Source organism: Myotis brandtii, unplaced genomic scaffold, assembly GCF_000412655.1.
Source record: "Myotis brandtii unplaced genomic scaffold, ASM41265v1 scaffold45, whole genome shotgun sequence".
Classification (NCBI taxonomy): domain Eukaryota; kingdom Metazoa; phylum Chordata; class Mammalia; order Chiroptera; family Vespertilionidae; genus Myotis; species Myotis brandtii.
The window spans coordinates 4,812,847-4,828,992 of record NW_005367209.1 but is presented as its reverse complement, the minus strand read 5'-3'; the positions used below and the strand labels follow the sequence as shown (position 1 = coordinate 4,828,992).

Genomic DNA, 16,146 nt, shown 5'->3' with positions numbered 1-16,146 from the left:
TACCTTTTAGTTCTAAGTTTGTGGTTTTAGCATTAAAACTAAATTTTTTTAATTTTTTTTTTTTAATATATTTTTATTGATTTCAGAGAGGAAGAGAGAGATAGAAACATCAGTGATGAGAGAGACTCGTTGATTGAATGCCTCCTGCATGCCCCACACTAGGGATCAAGCCTGCAATCCGGGCATGTGCCCTGACCGGGAATCAAACCCGGGACCTCTTGGTCCATGGGATGATGCTCAAACCACTGAGCAACTACTGCCAGGCTAAATTTTTTTTGTTGTTAATCTTGCAAGGGTTGGTCAAACAGGCAGAGAAAACTCGTTTTGTATATAAAGTTTTATTAGAACACAACCCCACCCATTCATTTACAAATTGTTGATGGTTGTTTCCCACAAGTTAAGTAGTTGTGTCCAAGATAGTAGAACTGAAAATATTTACTTTCTGGCCCTTTAAGAAAAGGTTTGTTGACCCTTGCCAGATTAACAAATGGAGGACCATGAAAGGAGAATGGAAAGACAGTAGAAGGTTGTTTAATTTAGGTTTCTTTAGAAGCAGTGATATTATTTGGGAAGCAGTTTATTTGGGAGGTGGTCCCCAAATATACTGGTGGGATGGGAAGTGAGACAGAGAAAGGATGGCAGTCAGTATATGGTGCTGTGCCTCAATGAACAAATTATTTGAACAAGTTATTACTAGCATCCAGGGCTTATTCCTCCTGAGGCTTCTGGGGTGCTAGACTGTAGAACTCAGTATTTTTCCATGCAAGGTTCTGGGTTTGGCGCTGCTCCTGGGAATATTAGGTAACCCAGCACTCTAGCCTGCCCAGCCTGTCTGCAGCCAGAGAAAGCCCTTCGACAGACAGGTGCAGGTGTGTGGTAGGAAGCCAGCAGTGATTATGCAGGAACATGCTGACCAGTAGTGCCAAGGGATATGGCAGGACACCGACATCATGTTTACATATAGTAAAAGGGATAATGATTCACAGTTTACTCTTGAGTATATCTCTTCCACCTGGTCTATTTTTTGTTTGTTTCTTGTTTGTACAATAGGTAAGTGTAAATATACTTCTTTATATTCAGATATGATTTTACTTATGATCATTTGACTTGAACTGAAAAAATGAAATTTTATCTAGTCTTAAAATGTGTATGCAGTTCACCTTTTTTGTCTCCTTTCAGTGACTTGGCTGCACAAGTCTAAAGATGTCTGTTCACATAAAATACAATATAACTTATATCCTAAAGTGGAAGACCATGATTATGGTGCATTTTAAAGGCTAGTAATGTAAAATGATCAACAGTATATTTGGTTACTTTAAAATACTTTACAAGTATCCTGTCTTCCTTACTCTGGCACAATATTTAAGCATTTTCCCCTTTATAGATTAATCAAGAATTTTGAGAAAATTATTGAATAACAGAATAAAATGTATTGAGTTGTTTGGGAGGGGGTGTACATTTTTTATTTTTATAAAATGTGTAGTAAGTTAAGCAAACTTCAAAGTAGATCTTATAATAGATTAATGAAGGGGATGTTAGAATTTATGAGTTGTATTCTGTTTTTCAGCTCACTTTGCCCTGTCATTTTTGGCCATGAAGTAAGTATTTTACTTCATCTTTGCTAAAAAATATATAAAGTTGGCAAAAACCCTATATAATAAAGAGCTAATATGCTAATTAGACCAGATGATGGAATCACCTTCTGGAATGACCAGTGGGTGGGGCCGCTGCGAGGGCCAAGCCCCTTGCACAAATTTTGTGCATCGGGCCTCTAGTAAAATATAAAGACTTTATAAAAAAAATAGCTAATTTCTACTGGCCAGTTAGTTGCTCATATTTTAATATGAGTCATTATTCTCCATAAATGAATGTCATGATGGGAAAACTACAGCCCCTTATAGGAAAAAGCTACTTACCAATTAGAGTTAATAGGATATGCTTCCTTTAAACTGACTCCAAGTATTTTTTAGTTTTGTGGCATGGATTCATGCCTTGCAAGGTTGGTCTTCACTTAGGAACTTTTAAGATAACTGCTCTGATTTTATATGCTTTCTAGTTTTTGCTTTTTTAATCATATACATTATAATAGTTCATATTAGACTTGCTTTTCTTAGGAAAAATAGTTCAATCATGTTTTAAAAGAAAACCCCTAAACAAATAAATGTAATCATAAGAGGAGTAGTGCCCCTTTTGCTAGTCATCTTGATGTTCTTACTTATTTTTTTTCCTTCTTTCACATTTGAGCTTGTTAAAGCAGGATTGGCATTAGCACTCTTTGGAGGAAGCCAGAAATACGCAGATGACAAAAACAGAATTCCAATTCGGGGAGATCCACATGTCCTTATTGTTGGAGATCCAGGCTTGGGAAAGAGTCAAATGCTACAGGTAGGATTATATGTAAGATGCTACAAATAATCACTTAATATTTGACCTTTTGCTTAGTATACACATGAATAATTCACAAATGAATTTGCTCAAAGCATGTTGTGTTTGTGTTCCAGAGGATATAGTTTGTCTGGTGATATAAGTGAATTGGGGTTTGTGTGAGTAATATGTAACTTGTATCTGACCATCTTTTCAAATTGAGCCAGGTCTTCTGTCTCATCGGCTGCATAGGCATGCTGGTCTGTTGAGATGTCAACTATTGTAAAACATAAGCCATTTCCAAACCCCTTTTTTGTATTCAGCATTGCTTTGCTAGTTTTTATTGTGAAGGGTCACCCATTCTCTCTTCACAGAGCTATATAAACAGTATATTGGGCTTTAAGAATAATCAGGTGCCATTGCTGCCCTGGTTGCAAGGCTGGTGGGGTGCCTTAGAGTTTAGGAGATGCAGGCCTGCTCCTGGGAGGGAGAGCACATGCTGGGTCCTTTGCCTTGAGGCTTTTATCTCTCTTGCAGGTGTGAATTTTAGGGGAGGACTCGGGAGGGTTTCAACAGAATATTCATCAGTTTTCTAGGTATGCTCTTTCAGGATTTTGGTCTTCACTGATTGGTCAGCAATAGGCAGTGGAAGTTCATCCCAGGCAAACTCGCTGAACCTGTCCCCAAAGCCCCCTTTTCTCTGACTCTTAGTGAGCCAAAGCAGACCAGCCTACGCTCATTTTCCTAGCCTTTCCTTGTTTCACTGTTCCCAGCTTTAATAAACATCCTCTAAAATAAAATAAAAAATTTAAAAAAGAATAATCAGATAAAGGTAAGAGTTTTTTGGAATACATTTTAACTACTTCTGAATCCAAAGGAAATCAGCTCCTGTGGTCAGTCTGTTGGTCCTCAAGAAATTTCTGCTGCTGTCAGTCAGTCAGGCTGTCCTCCCTTCAAGGACTTATGATGGCCCTAGAAGGTGCTGCTTGGTGGAATGTTTGTGGTTTTCTTGGAGTGACACCTGGTAAGCCAGCCATAACGTCCTTTCTAAGAATGCTCATGTCATCCATCTATACCCCTCCCCCCATGTGGAAAAATGCGACCAGACCAGGGGCTCTCTGGCTTTTTGGTAAATTGTAGTCCTATGACTACTGAATCATGTTTGGAGCTCTTTGAAAATACTGTGGCCTTCCCAGGCCAATTGAATTGAGTCTCTGGGTTAGGGTCCCATTATCTGTACATAAATGATTTTGATGTGCAGGCAGTATTGAGAACTGCTTTGATCTTGTCATTACACTGTAAACCCATTGTCCTTCACATCAGATGATTCTTTATTTCTTATGGTTAAGTGTAAAACCAGTCATTTAAATTTTTAATCTGACATTTTATCCATGTTTCAATATTTTTTTGCTTTTGACTAACTGGGCATATATATATTTAATTTTGTACTGAATCCTTGCTACAAGCCTGGCACAGAGCACAGAGTACCTAGCCAGAATTTGGATATAAAAGGTAGACATGGGGATCCAAATTGTTATACTTTCTTTTCTGTCTTTTGTAGCATTGTGTGTGTATGATTTTTTAGTTAGTATATTATAGGTGGAAGCCTGGTTTAACCTCCACAGTGTCTATCTCTACAGATCATTTAATTTCTGCATTTTGTTTACAGTATATAAAATGTCATTTTTCTCTTTTTTATTGATAAAATATGTCTTGACAGATAGATTATGGTTCCAAAATACATTAAATGGCACTGAAAATGTTTTCATATCAAGAAATGACACTGAACATTTTTCATGTCTTTTGGACCTGAGAATAATGCCTTTAAAACCCCTGGCTCAATTTAAAAATAAAAGCTGTAATATTAGTGGAAATTAGGTGTTGTAAATAATGGAGGGTATTGTATATAAGTCTAGTTCTACTAAGCCAGGGATTTTAAAAATTAGGCTATTTCCTCAAAAAATTAAAAATGGAACTCCCATTTGACCCAATAATCCCACTTCTAGGAATATATCCCAAGAAATCAGAAACACCAATCAGAAAGGATATATGCAGTCCTGTGTTCATAGCAGCACAATTCACCATAGCTAAGATTTGGAAACAGCTTAAGTGCCCATCAGCAGATGAGTGGATTACAAAACTGTGGTTCATCTACACAATGGAATACTACACTGCAGAAAAAGAAGGAACTCTTACCATTTGCAACAGCATGGATGGAACTGGAGAGCATCATGCTAAGCAAAATAAGCCAGTCAGAGAAAGATAAATATCACATGATCTCACTCATTTATAGAATATAATGAACGCCGAAACCGGTTTGGCTCAGTGGATAGAGCGTCGGCCTGCGGACTGAAAGGTCCCGGGTTCGATTCCGGTCAGGGGCATGTACCTGGGTTGCGGGCACATCCCCAGTAGGGGATGTGCAGGAGGCAGCTGATCGATGTTTCTCTCTCATCGATGTTTCTCTCTCATCGATGTTTCTGACTCTCTATCTCTCTTCCTTCCTCTCTGTAAAAAATTAATAAAAATATATTAAAAAAAGAAAGGAATATAATGAACAACATAAACTGATGAACAAAAATAGAGCCAGAGGGAAAAAAATATTCTAGACTATAATAGAAGTAATCCTGTGATTTGCAGATTTTTAATATTTCCTACAACTTTTGTGATATCATACTATGTCAGTTTTGGTAATGTTATCATACTTAAAATCCTTTTATTCTTGAAATATTAATATTTATTGCATGTAATATATGTGAGATCATTTTTCTTGAATAATTGGTCTTAATTGCATGTAACGTTATTTAAAATTGTTTTTTCTTGCGATATTAATGTTTATTGCATGTAACATTATTATATTTAAAATCATTTTTCTTGAAATAAAAAAAAAACTGGGGGAAAAAAGTAGGCTAACACTAACAGTTATGAGTCAGTTACTTTGTTTGTTTTTTTAATATATTTTATTGATTTTTTACAAGGAAGGAGGGAGAGGGATAGAGAGTTAGAAACATCGATGAGAGAGAAACATCAATTCAGCTGCCTCCTGCACACTTCCCACTGGGTATGTGCCCACAACTGGTACATGCCCTTGACTGTACCGGAATCAAACCTGGGACCCTTGAGTCCACAGGCCGACGCCCTATCCACTGAGCCAAACCGGTTAGGGCAGTTACTTTGTATTTTTAATCCCCTTTCCTCTGACCATTTAGTGAACCGTCCTATTCAGACTAACAAATAAGGAATTACAAGTAATAAACATAATTATAGCTGCTGTTTATAAGCTGGGCACCATAGGTATTGGGTCGTGTCCTGCCAAGCCCAGATCACACTGACATCGGTCTCCTGGAGTTGCACAGTGCAGAGCCATGTAAAGCGGCCTTGAATTGGGCACTTACTATGTTCCAGGTACCAGGTTAAGTGTCTTAACATACATGATCTCATTTATTCCTCAGGACAGTATGTGATAAAACCTAAGGAAGCTGAAGCTCCAAGAAGTTTTAGAGCAACACGGCCGGTACATGGTAGAGTCAGGATTAAAACGGGTCTGCCTGACTGAAGGTCCATGCTTTTAACTGTAATGCTATTTGACTACTTTTTTGAACTGCCATAGATTGTTTACTCAGAAGGCAGGCATTCTTGAGCCATTTTATTACCTGATGTTTAAAGAAGCATTGGATACTTTAGAATTAAAATTGGTACTCAAATTTTTGCTATTTGAACTTGAAAATGAAGCATAAAATGGAATGTGTATTCACATGACCACAGACATCAGAATCAGGCTGCTTGGGTTTGATTGACTCCTGACTTCACACCTTCATGGCTGTGTGAGTTACTTTCTCTGCAGACGTGGGTTTCTGCATCAATACATGGGGATGCAATAATACCTTCCTCTTACCATGGTGGTAAAAATTGTATGGTAAAGCTCTTAGGAGAATACCTGGCATATAACTAACATTTGTGAGCAATTACTGTTAGCTTTTCCTTTTTACTTTAGCTGATTCTCTTAAACTTTTTGTTTCCTCAGGCAGTATGCAGCGTTGCTCCACGTGGTGTGTATGTTTGTGGTAATACCACGACCACCTCTGGTTTGACTGTAACTCTTTCAAAAGACAGTTCCTCAGGAGATTTTGCTTTGGAAGCTGGTGCCCTGGTACTTGGTGATCAAGGTGAGAAACCAAAGATTAATAATAATTCTGGGTTTGTTTGGGGGTTTTTTTAAGCCTTTTCCTTTTAGTTAATTTCTTTATATTCTGTTCAAGAGGCATTTGGACCGCACAGACCCAATCAGGGCGTTGAGAATGAGTGCCAGAAAGATTTGACTGATAGTTTATAAGAAATCCAATTAGAGGGCTAGAGCAAGAACGAATCTTCAGTTGAGCTTTGTTCCCTAAATTTCTCTTTGTGATGCTTTAACCTGTTGGAAAAACATGTTCCTATGAATTTGTCAGGCTATGCTCAGATTCCAGTCCAGTGAAAGTCATTTATTCCTTCCAGTTTGCCAGTGACCTCCACATTGCTAAATCTAGTACCCATGAGCCATGTTTGGCACAGCTGATCACTGCCCCCTCCAGGAAATGCTTTCTCTGCTGGTTTCCAGGACACTGCACTCTTCTGGTTTTCTTTCTTCATTTACCTTTCCTTCTCGGTCTTTACTTGTTCTTCATCTCTCTAACCTCTTAGCTGGTTGGCACCTCAGAGTGCTTAGCTTTTGTTCCTTTTTTCTTGGTCTATACTTAGCTTTCTGGTGACCTTACTCTAGTCTATGGCTTTACTTATCTATATGCTGGAAATTTCCACATTTATATTTCTTCTCCCCTGAACTCCAGGCACATATTATTGCCTATGCAATATTTCTACAACTCTCTCAATCTACACATGTCTAAAACCAAGATCCTGCTCTTCCTCTTCAAATCTATTCTTACAGTCTTCATATCAGTAAGTGACAATTCCATTCTTTAGATTGCTAAAATCAGAAGAGCATCTTTGACTTTTCTCATACCCACATCCAATCTGTTAGCAAATCCTGTTGGCTCTGTCTTCCAAATACAGCTGACCCTTGAATAACATGCTTTGAACTGCATGGGTCCACTTATATGTGATTTTTTTTCTCCAATAAATACATACATTACTGTAAACGTATTTTCCTTATGATTTTCTTAAATAACATTTCCTTTTCTTTCATTTTATTGTAAGAATACAGTGTATAATACGTATAATACACAAAATATGTTAATCAACTATTTATGCTATCAGTTAGGCTTCTGGTCAACAGTAGGCTATTAGTAGTTAAATTTGGGGAGAGTCAAAAATTATATGCGGATTTCTGACTGCACGGGGGTCCAGCGTCCCTACCCCTGTGTTGTTCAAGGGTCAACTATATATTAAATATCCAGCCTTTTCTCCATCGCTACTACCCTGATCTAAGGCACCATCATCTCTCACATGGATTACTGTGATCTTTCGGCATGCCTATGACTACCCTTGCCCTTCCTATTTTTAATAAGGCAGGGAAACCCTATTAAAACTTAGATCACTTTATTCTTTTGTTCAAAACTATCCAGTGACTCCCTGTCTCATTTAGTGAAAGCCCAAGTATTGATAGTGTTCTAGGGTCATTCACATTCTGGCGTTTCACCACATCTTCTGCCTCATTACCTTCTACTTCCCTCTTACTTTCTCTTTTCCAGCTACAATGGCCTCCTTGATATACCATGGTCACCACCAGTACAGCAAGCACATCACAGTCCTGCATCAGGACCTTTGTGTTTGCTCTTCTCTTTGTACGAAACATTCTTACACCAGATATATCTGCAAGGCTTGTTCCCTTTCTTCCCTCAATTATTTGCTCAAAAGTTCTGATCCCAGCAAGGCCTTCCCTATATACCGTATTTTGAATTCTAATCCCCACTGCCATCATCAGGTCTTATTTTCTTTACCCTACTCTACCTTTTCTTTCTGTAGCACTTACTACCTTCTAATATACTATAGGGTTTACTTTTTTATAGTCTGGCTCCCTACAACAATGATTGTAAGCTTTACATGGGAAAATAATTTTGTCTTTTTAGTGCTGTATCTCACATGCCTAGAACATAATAAGATATATAGAAGGGATTTATAAATATTTGTTCATTAGAAGTGACAGTATTTTTACCAGTCACCAGATGAAGAAAATAATAAATAAGAAAAGGATACTCATTGTGAAACTGCCAAACTTTCCATTAGAAGTTGAAGGTGATACGGGGTTTAGCTATACAGATAGCCAATGTGATTTAAGATGTGGAATGGTAAGAGCTGCCTCTTCTTTCAAATATAGGTAGAGAAGCCAAACGCTATGATGGTAAATGTAGCACTATTGCCCCTGGCAGGGGTAGTTCAGTTGGTTTGAGCATTGTCCCGATATGCCAAGGTTGCAGGTTTGATCCCCAGTCAGGGCACATATAAGAATCATCCAAATCATCCAATGGATGCATGGATGGGTAAAACAAAAAATCTTTCTCTCTCTCTCTCTCTCTCTCTCTCTCTCTCTCTCTCTCTCCCCCCTTCTCCCCTCTCCCTCCCTCTCCCTGCCTCCCATCCTCCCTCTCACCCCTCTCCCTTTCTCTCTCTAAAATCAATAAATTAAAAAGTAGCATTGTTAAAATACAAAGGAATATTAGTCAGCAGAGTTCAGATCCTAAAAACAAACACAACTAACATCTTTACTGAACACTTACAGGGAAAAAAAGGAGAAGGATGTAATATTTTCCTTTTTCAATATCTAATGAAATAGATCATTTTTTAAAAAGCAACAAGGTTTAATAATTGTAGCCAAAGAAAAGAGAAAGTATAAAATTTTCAAAGTTAAATGCTTTAAAACCAGGGTTCAGTGAACTTTAATCCACAGGTCAACCTAGCCTTTACCCTGTTTTAGTATAGTCTATATCTAAAAATGGGTGTTCTACTTTTAAAGGATTGTAAAGAACAATAAAAAAAAAACCCAAGAATATGGAACAGGCTTATAAAATGTAAGATATTTACATCTGCCCCTTTACAGAAAAAGTTTGCCAACTCATGCTTTAAAACTTGGAAAAGTGGCAAAGTATCAGCTTGACTTTGTTTCTGCACTGTCCCCTCTCCTGAGGCACTGTGCTAGTAATATTGAGAATATCCAGTAATACCTTCAATTCCAGAAAGGCATGGACTGACCTCTGAGCTGGCATGCTTACTTGGTTGTAAGTAAGGGGTTTAACCACAGCAACACCCTCTGGATGTCCACCTAACAGGATGCTCAGGGTATGGGCAAGAAGGGAGGAAAAACATTACAAGGTAATGTTTGAGGGTCTCCAGTAACATATGGATCAGCTATATTATACCTGGCACATAAAATGCCTTCAGTCAGTGCTAGGTCTTCATATTTTGTTTAAAGAGGTTAAGTGATTTCCTTATTGCTAAGAACTACATTAGGACTTCTGACTTTATTATGCATTTCTTTCCAAATTATGCTGCTGTACTATTTCCAAAAAACCCAGCTAAAAAATCACTTTTTTCTTAAAAACTTTCCAGATATCCCTTCCTCTTTTAACCTCCTCCCACCCCCAAAAGAGCTAGGGGCCGTCACATCCGAAACAACCAATTGGACAACCGAACAGGCTGCGTGGGGTGACCAGGCCGGCAGGGGGGTTAGTGAGGGACGACCAAACAACTGAGCAGCAGGCTGCGTGGGGCGACCAGGCTGGCGGGGGGGTTAGTAAGGGACACCCAAACGACTGACCAGCAGGCCGCATAGGGCGACCAGGCCAGCAGGGGGGGCAGTGAGGGGCGACCAGGCCGGCAGAGGGAGGCGGTGAGGGGCAACCAGGCCAGCAGGGGAGGCAGTAAGGGGTGACCAGGCCAGCGAGGCGGGGCAGTTTGGGGCAACCAGGCCGCAGGCAGAGGTGGTTAGGGGTGATCAGGCTGGCAGGGGGGGCAGTTAGGGGCGATCAGGCAGGCAGGCAGGTGAGCAGTTAGGAGCCAACGGTCCGGATTGTGAGAGGGATTTCTGACTGCCAGTTTAGGACCAATCCCGGCAGTCAGACATCCCCCCCCCCCCCCCCCCCCGCATGAGTTTCGTGCACCAGGCCTCTAGTCTTGTATAATTATGCATACCTTTTATAGTTGTTGAAGTATACTATCTTGAATATGTATATATCTTTAAAGTCTCACCTGTTGGATTTAAGTCTTTAAACTTTTTGAGGGTCACTCTCTTATGTTCTTCATTTTTGTAACCCTCATAAAATAGTGCTTTCCCTATGGAAAATGCCAAATGAGTAAATATTACATAAGAGTAAGTTAAATAAGACACTTTATTTGCTGTAAAAAAAATCAGGAATTCTTTATTGTATGACACTTGATAATTTTAACTGCTGGAAACAATGGAGATATTTTTTATTGTGGAATAATTTCTATTACAATTTACAACTTGACCAAAGAACACTTTTTCCTGTATTATTTTACTGTGATTATAGGTATTTGTGGAATAGATGAATTTGATAAGATGGGGAATCAGCATCAAGCCTTGTTAGAAGCCATGGAACAGCAAAGTATTAGTCTTGCTAAGGCTGGCATGGTTTGTAGCCTCCCTGCAAGAACCTCCATTATTGCTGCTGCAAATCCAGTTGGAGGACATTATAATAAAGCCAAAACAGTCTCTGAGAACTTAAAGTAAGTCTCTTCCAATATTTATACCTTTAATATATTGAATCCCTACAAATCAATATGGAAAAGATAATTGAATGTATATTGGATAGTTCATAGACATTACAAATTTTCAGTAAATGATTGTGGCTCACTTGTCGCATGCACCAAAAGGTTGCTGGTTTCATTCCCAGTCAGCACAAGCCAGAGTTGCTGGCTCGATCCCCAGCATGTAGGAGGCAGCCGATCGATGTTCCGCTCTCACATCGATGTTTCTCTTTCTCCCTCTCCCTCCATCAATAAAAGTATATTTAATAAAAATATGGCCCTAACGGGTTGGCTCAGTGGATAGAGCGTCGGCCTGCGGACTCAAGGGTCCCAGGTTCAATTCCGGTCAAGGGCATGTACCTTGGCTGCGGGCACATCCCCAGTAGGGGGCGTGCAGGAGGCAGCTGATCGATGTTTCTCGCTCATCGATGTTTCTAACTCTCTATCCCTCTCCCTTCCTCTCTGTAAAAAATCAATAAAATATATATTTTTTAAAAAATATGTGTTTGAACACATAATTAAAACAGTGAAGTACTGTTGATATCTTCCAGATTGGCAAACATTTTAAATATTAATAATCATTATTGGCAAGGGGATGGAGAATTTAGCATTTTGAAGGACAACTTGGCATGTTTATCACTATTGTAAATGTACACATTGTTTGTTCCTGCCAGTTCTTTTCGGAATTATACTCACAAAAATAGTGACTCAAGTGCACAAACATATGTGGATGTTATAGCGTTGTTTAACACTGCCAAAGATTGGAAACAACTTAAAATGCTCATTGATAGGGAAGTAATTAAACTATATAGTAAGACTGTACAATGTCTTATGAGAATGAAAGGAGCTGTCTAAGTACTGATAGGGAAATACATCTATGCTTTACTGTTAAGTGAAAAGAGCACATTATATACTCACTAGAGGCCTAATGCACCAAAGTTCTTGCAAGAGTAGGCCTTCCCCCAGCTGCCGGCACTAGCTTTCCTCCGGCACCCGGGATCCGGGCTTCCCTCCTCCGGCTACCAGGGACCCAGGCTGGCTTCCCTCCGGCCCCGGCTTTGTCAGGAATGACATCCAGAAGATGTCTGGTTTAATTAGCATATTACCCTTTTATTATTATAGATATATGTAGTATGATCCCACTTTATTCCAAAAACAATGTTTATATTTGTGTGCGCATATGCTTTCTCTTCTGATTTGTTTGTACAGGTTGAACAAAATGTACAGGAAGGGGAAAATAGACTGAAGTGATGCAAAAGGGAGAAAAAGACAAAAGAATGCCTCATATGAAAAACTGGAACCTTAAGTTCTTGTGGGGGAAAAAAGGCTAATTTTCTAATGTTTATTAATGTAATTATTACCTTTAATATAGAAATGGTACACAGTAAAATACATAATTGTACTTTGAGATTCTAAGTATTTTTATATCATTACCACCAAAAAAGTCAATTTATTAGTTTTTCTTAATAAAATAACAAAGTGCTATATTGGAAAGATCAGAAGGATCCAGTTGAACAAGGTTTCAGGTTTAGACCTAGATTCTAGGTTTTAGGGTATCACAAACCTGCTTTGGGATGTTGGTGAAATTTGTTAATCACTCTGGAATTCAGTTTTCTGATCTCAGAGGAGTTATCTCATTGGTGGGTTCAGAGAAGGTGATTAAGTAGTATGCAGCATTTATATTGTAATGACTAATTAGATGCTTATTTAAGGAAAAATGGGCTTTCCCTGGCCGGGTAGCTCAGTTGGTTAGAGTGTTGTCCCAATATGAGAAGATTGTGGGTTCGATCTCAGGTCATGGCACATAAAAGAAGCAACCAATGAATGCATAAATAAGTAGAAAAATTGACGTTTCTCTCTCTTTCTCTGTCTCTAAAAATCAATTTAAAAGAAAAAGAGAAAAAATGGGCTTTTTGCTTCTAAATGTGCATAGGTATACTTTGAGTGACTTAATGGATTGGTGAAGCAACAGATAATAAAAGATTAAGAACTCCTTAACTAGATACCTCTAATGTGTCATTTACAGCATTTTAACATAAAAATCCAAAGGTCCTAGATCATGGGTAATAATATAGAACATACAGAATTCAGTGGTTTGGCTGGTGTGAGAAAGGGCCGTGTGCTCAACCTACCAGAGGGCAGTACATGCAAAACGATACACATAGTGAAGGGCACATGGCCGGTGTCTCTTATCCAAAAGCTATTGCTTGTTTCTATAATCTAAAACCTTTTTTAAGTTCTACATGGAACTTGAGTAAAAAACAAGTTTTCTAGGTTGTCAGCTTGTTTTTATTTCAATCATTGTTTCTTCTGTCTTTCTTGCCTTTTTAGAATGGGGAGTGCCCTGCTATCCAGATTTGATTTGGTCTTTATCCTATTGGACACTCCAAATGAAGATCATGATCACTTACTCTCTGAACATGTAATTGCAATAAGAGCTGGAAAGCAGAGAACTGTTAGTAGTGCCACAGTAGCTCGTCTGAATAGTCAAGATTCAAATACTTCTGTACTTGAAGTGGTTTCTGATAAACCATTATCAGAAAGACTGAAGGTACAAATGCTTCTTAATCATTCAGTTCACTTCTGTTTGAATGTCAAAGTTCAGTGTGTTACTGTAGAGCAGTAGTATATAAACTTTCATATAAACTTATATTTTATATTATAATACTAGGGTTTATGTAAACTTTACTAGAAATAATCTATATTAACTAGACCTAGAACTACAGTGTGTTTGGCTTACTTGAAGAGTCTTCTTAAATTTTATATTTATCTAAACAAGTTACTTTAATTGAAAGATTTTAGTTGCTACTTGTCCTTGTAATTTGGGCCTTTTTATCATGTGTTAGGTGGTTGCTGGAGAAACAATAGATCCAATTCCCCACCAGCTATTAAGAAAGTACATTGGTTATGCTCGTCAGTATGTCTATCCAAGGCTATCCACAGAAGCTGCTCAAATTCTTCAAGATTTCTACCTTGAGCTCCGGAAACAGAGCCAGCGGTTAAATAGCTCACCAATCACTACTAGACAGCTGGAATCTCTGATTCGATTAACAGAGGTTTGTTTAAGCTGATATTTTCTTAACTTAAGAAAGGGGAGATAGGAGTAATATGGTTTCTCTCAGTTTTCTGCATGATTGATTTGGTTTTTCTTTTTACAGGGAGATATTAGATATAGATAAGTTTTTTTTTTTAAATATATATTTCATTGATTTCAGAGAGGGAGAGGGAGAAACATCAATGATGAGAGCGAATCATTGATAGGCTGCCTCCTGCACGCCCCCCAGTGGGGATTGAGCCCACAGCCCCAGCATGTGCTGTGACCTCCTGGTTTACAGGTCAACACTCAACCGTTGAGCCACACCAGCCAAGCATGCAACTTTTTTTTTTTTTTAATGACACTTAGGAAACTCCTGTAGTGTGGAGAGTGGTTAGGTTAACTAAGGATGTTGGGATTTAAGGTTGAATATTTGAGAACGTGGAATGTGTCAAATACCTTGAGTATTTATTTGGTTTGATACATGACAGGTCCATAGGATAATGCCCATTTTTCTAATATTAATAACATCTATTCACAGCTATGGAATGCTAAGAGGACTGTGGAAGTTAAAATTAGCTGGGTCAAGGTTTGGGCGTTTTGCTTCTAAAATCTTACTAACTCCTCTTTGTTGTTTTAACAGATTAGTTAGGTATGACTTTCTGAAAGTAAAAGGCAAGGAAAAACCAAGTATATTTCATAATCAAATCTTCTGAAATGAACACTCAGAAAGATGTTAGTAGATAAAAATAAATTTTAATCCATATTTTAGTATATATACTGCAAAAGTGAGCACTAATCCATATTTTAAATGAGTGATTATTTTCATACTTAAGTTTTCAAATCACTTTTTTAAAATTCATATCATAGTTCCCTTCCCCAAAAGTCAGTTTTTGTATAAAATAAATAAAATCTTAAACATACTATACCTGTTCAAACAATGTTAAATATACAGGGTGTCCCCCAAAAATGTATACACACTTTGAATGATTATAAAATCAGTATTTATTAACATACAGTTGATTTTCAGAGTTTAAAAGAATTTACAGACATGAATTTTTTTTCAATGCCTGTTTTCAAACTGACAACCGTTCTGGTTCAGGCACTGTTGATAATGGGAACCAATGGAATGGCAAACATCAAGAATCATTTTGTTCGGTATTTGTGTGTATGCATTTCCTGCATTTCCTCAACTCTTGCCAGTTTTGTACCATAAACTTTATTTTTTATCCCCATAAAGAAAAAAATCTAATGGCACTTCAGGATAAATTTTCTTTGTTCAAAGCTTATACTGGTTTCACCCATTATTTCAAATCAGTTAAACCTGAAAAGGAGTGAAAGTTAAGTGTTATCAGCTGTTAAAGTGCATATACATTTTTGGGGGGGGACACCCTATATTTATATTTTGTTATCTGAAAATGGTTCACAGGCACGAGCAAGGTTGGAATTGAGAGAGCAAGCAACCAAAGAAGATGCTGAAGATATAGTAGAAATTATGAAATATAGGTAAGATTAAAATTTTTAATGTTTTAAATGAAGTACCAGTCATCTTTCCATCTTAAATAGAGATTTTAATTAGGCCAAGCAAAATTGTTTTTATTTAGCCCATTGGATCACATTTTTCTCTGAACAAACTATACTTTCTTGGTTTAAAATTTGTGTAAATAATCTTGACACTAAAAAATTTTTTGAATGGGTAATACATTCACATAGTTCTGAAATCATTTCAAAAATACATATTTAGAGAAGACTTGCTCCCATCCTATTTACCGTCCACCCATCCATCACCAAAACACCCATTACTTTTTTGTAAATAGCATGAGTTATACTGTTCTTTACTTTTTAAAAAAATTTGACATTATATCTCGAGATCTTTTCCTATTAGCACATAGAGAATTATTTTCATAGCTAAATAGTATTCTATTATTTAGATATATCATAGTTGAAGCAGTCCCCCATTGGTAGATACATGAATATCTTCCATTCTTTTCCTTTTACAATTTTACAAAAGTAATCTCTATAAGATACTTCATATGTGGGTAAGTGTA

At 37.7% G+C, this 16,146-nt stretch overlaps 1 protein-coding gene across 4 annotated transcripts in view; it reads left to right on the top strand.

Moving 5' to 3' along the window:
- Positions 1–16,146, top strand: part of MCM8 (minichromosome maintenance 8 homologous recombination repair factor) — a 42,845-nt gene that overhangs the window by 22,331 nt on the left and 4,368 nt on the right. For 3 of the 4 annotated variants that reach the window (XM_005874660.2, XM_005874665.2, XM_005874663.2), the window contains exons 11-17: positions 1,568–1,598; positions 2,245–2,385; positions 6,389–6,530; positions 10,848–11,043; positions 13,396–13,615; positions 13,911–14,120; positions 15,528–15,604. In XM_005874660.2, coding sequence (XP_005874722.1) covers positions 1,568–1,598; positions 2,245–2,385; positions 6,389–6,530; positions 10,848–11,043; positions 13,396–13,615; positions 13,911–14,120; positions 15,528–15,604 — 1,017 coding nt within the window. The remainder of the gene's footprint in view (positions 1–1,567; positions 1,599–2,244; positions 2,386–6,388; positions 6,531–10,847; positions 11,044–13,395; positions 13,616–13,910; positions 14,121–15,527; positions 15,605–16,146) is intronic. The other variant, XM_005874664.2, reaches the window with a different exon arrangement.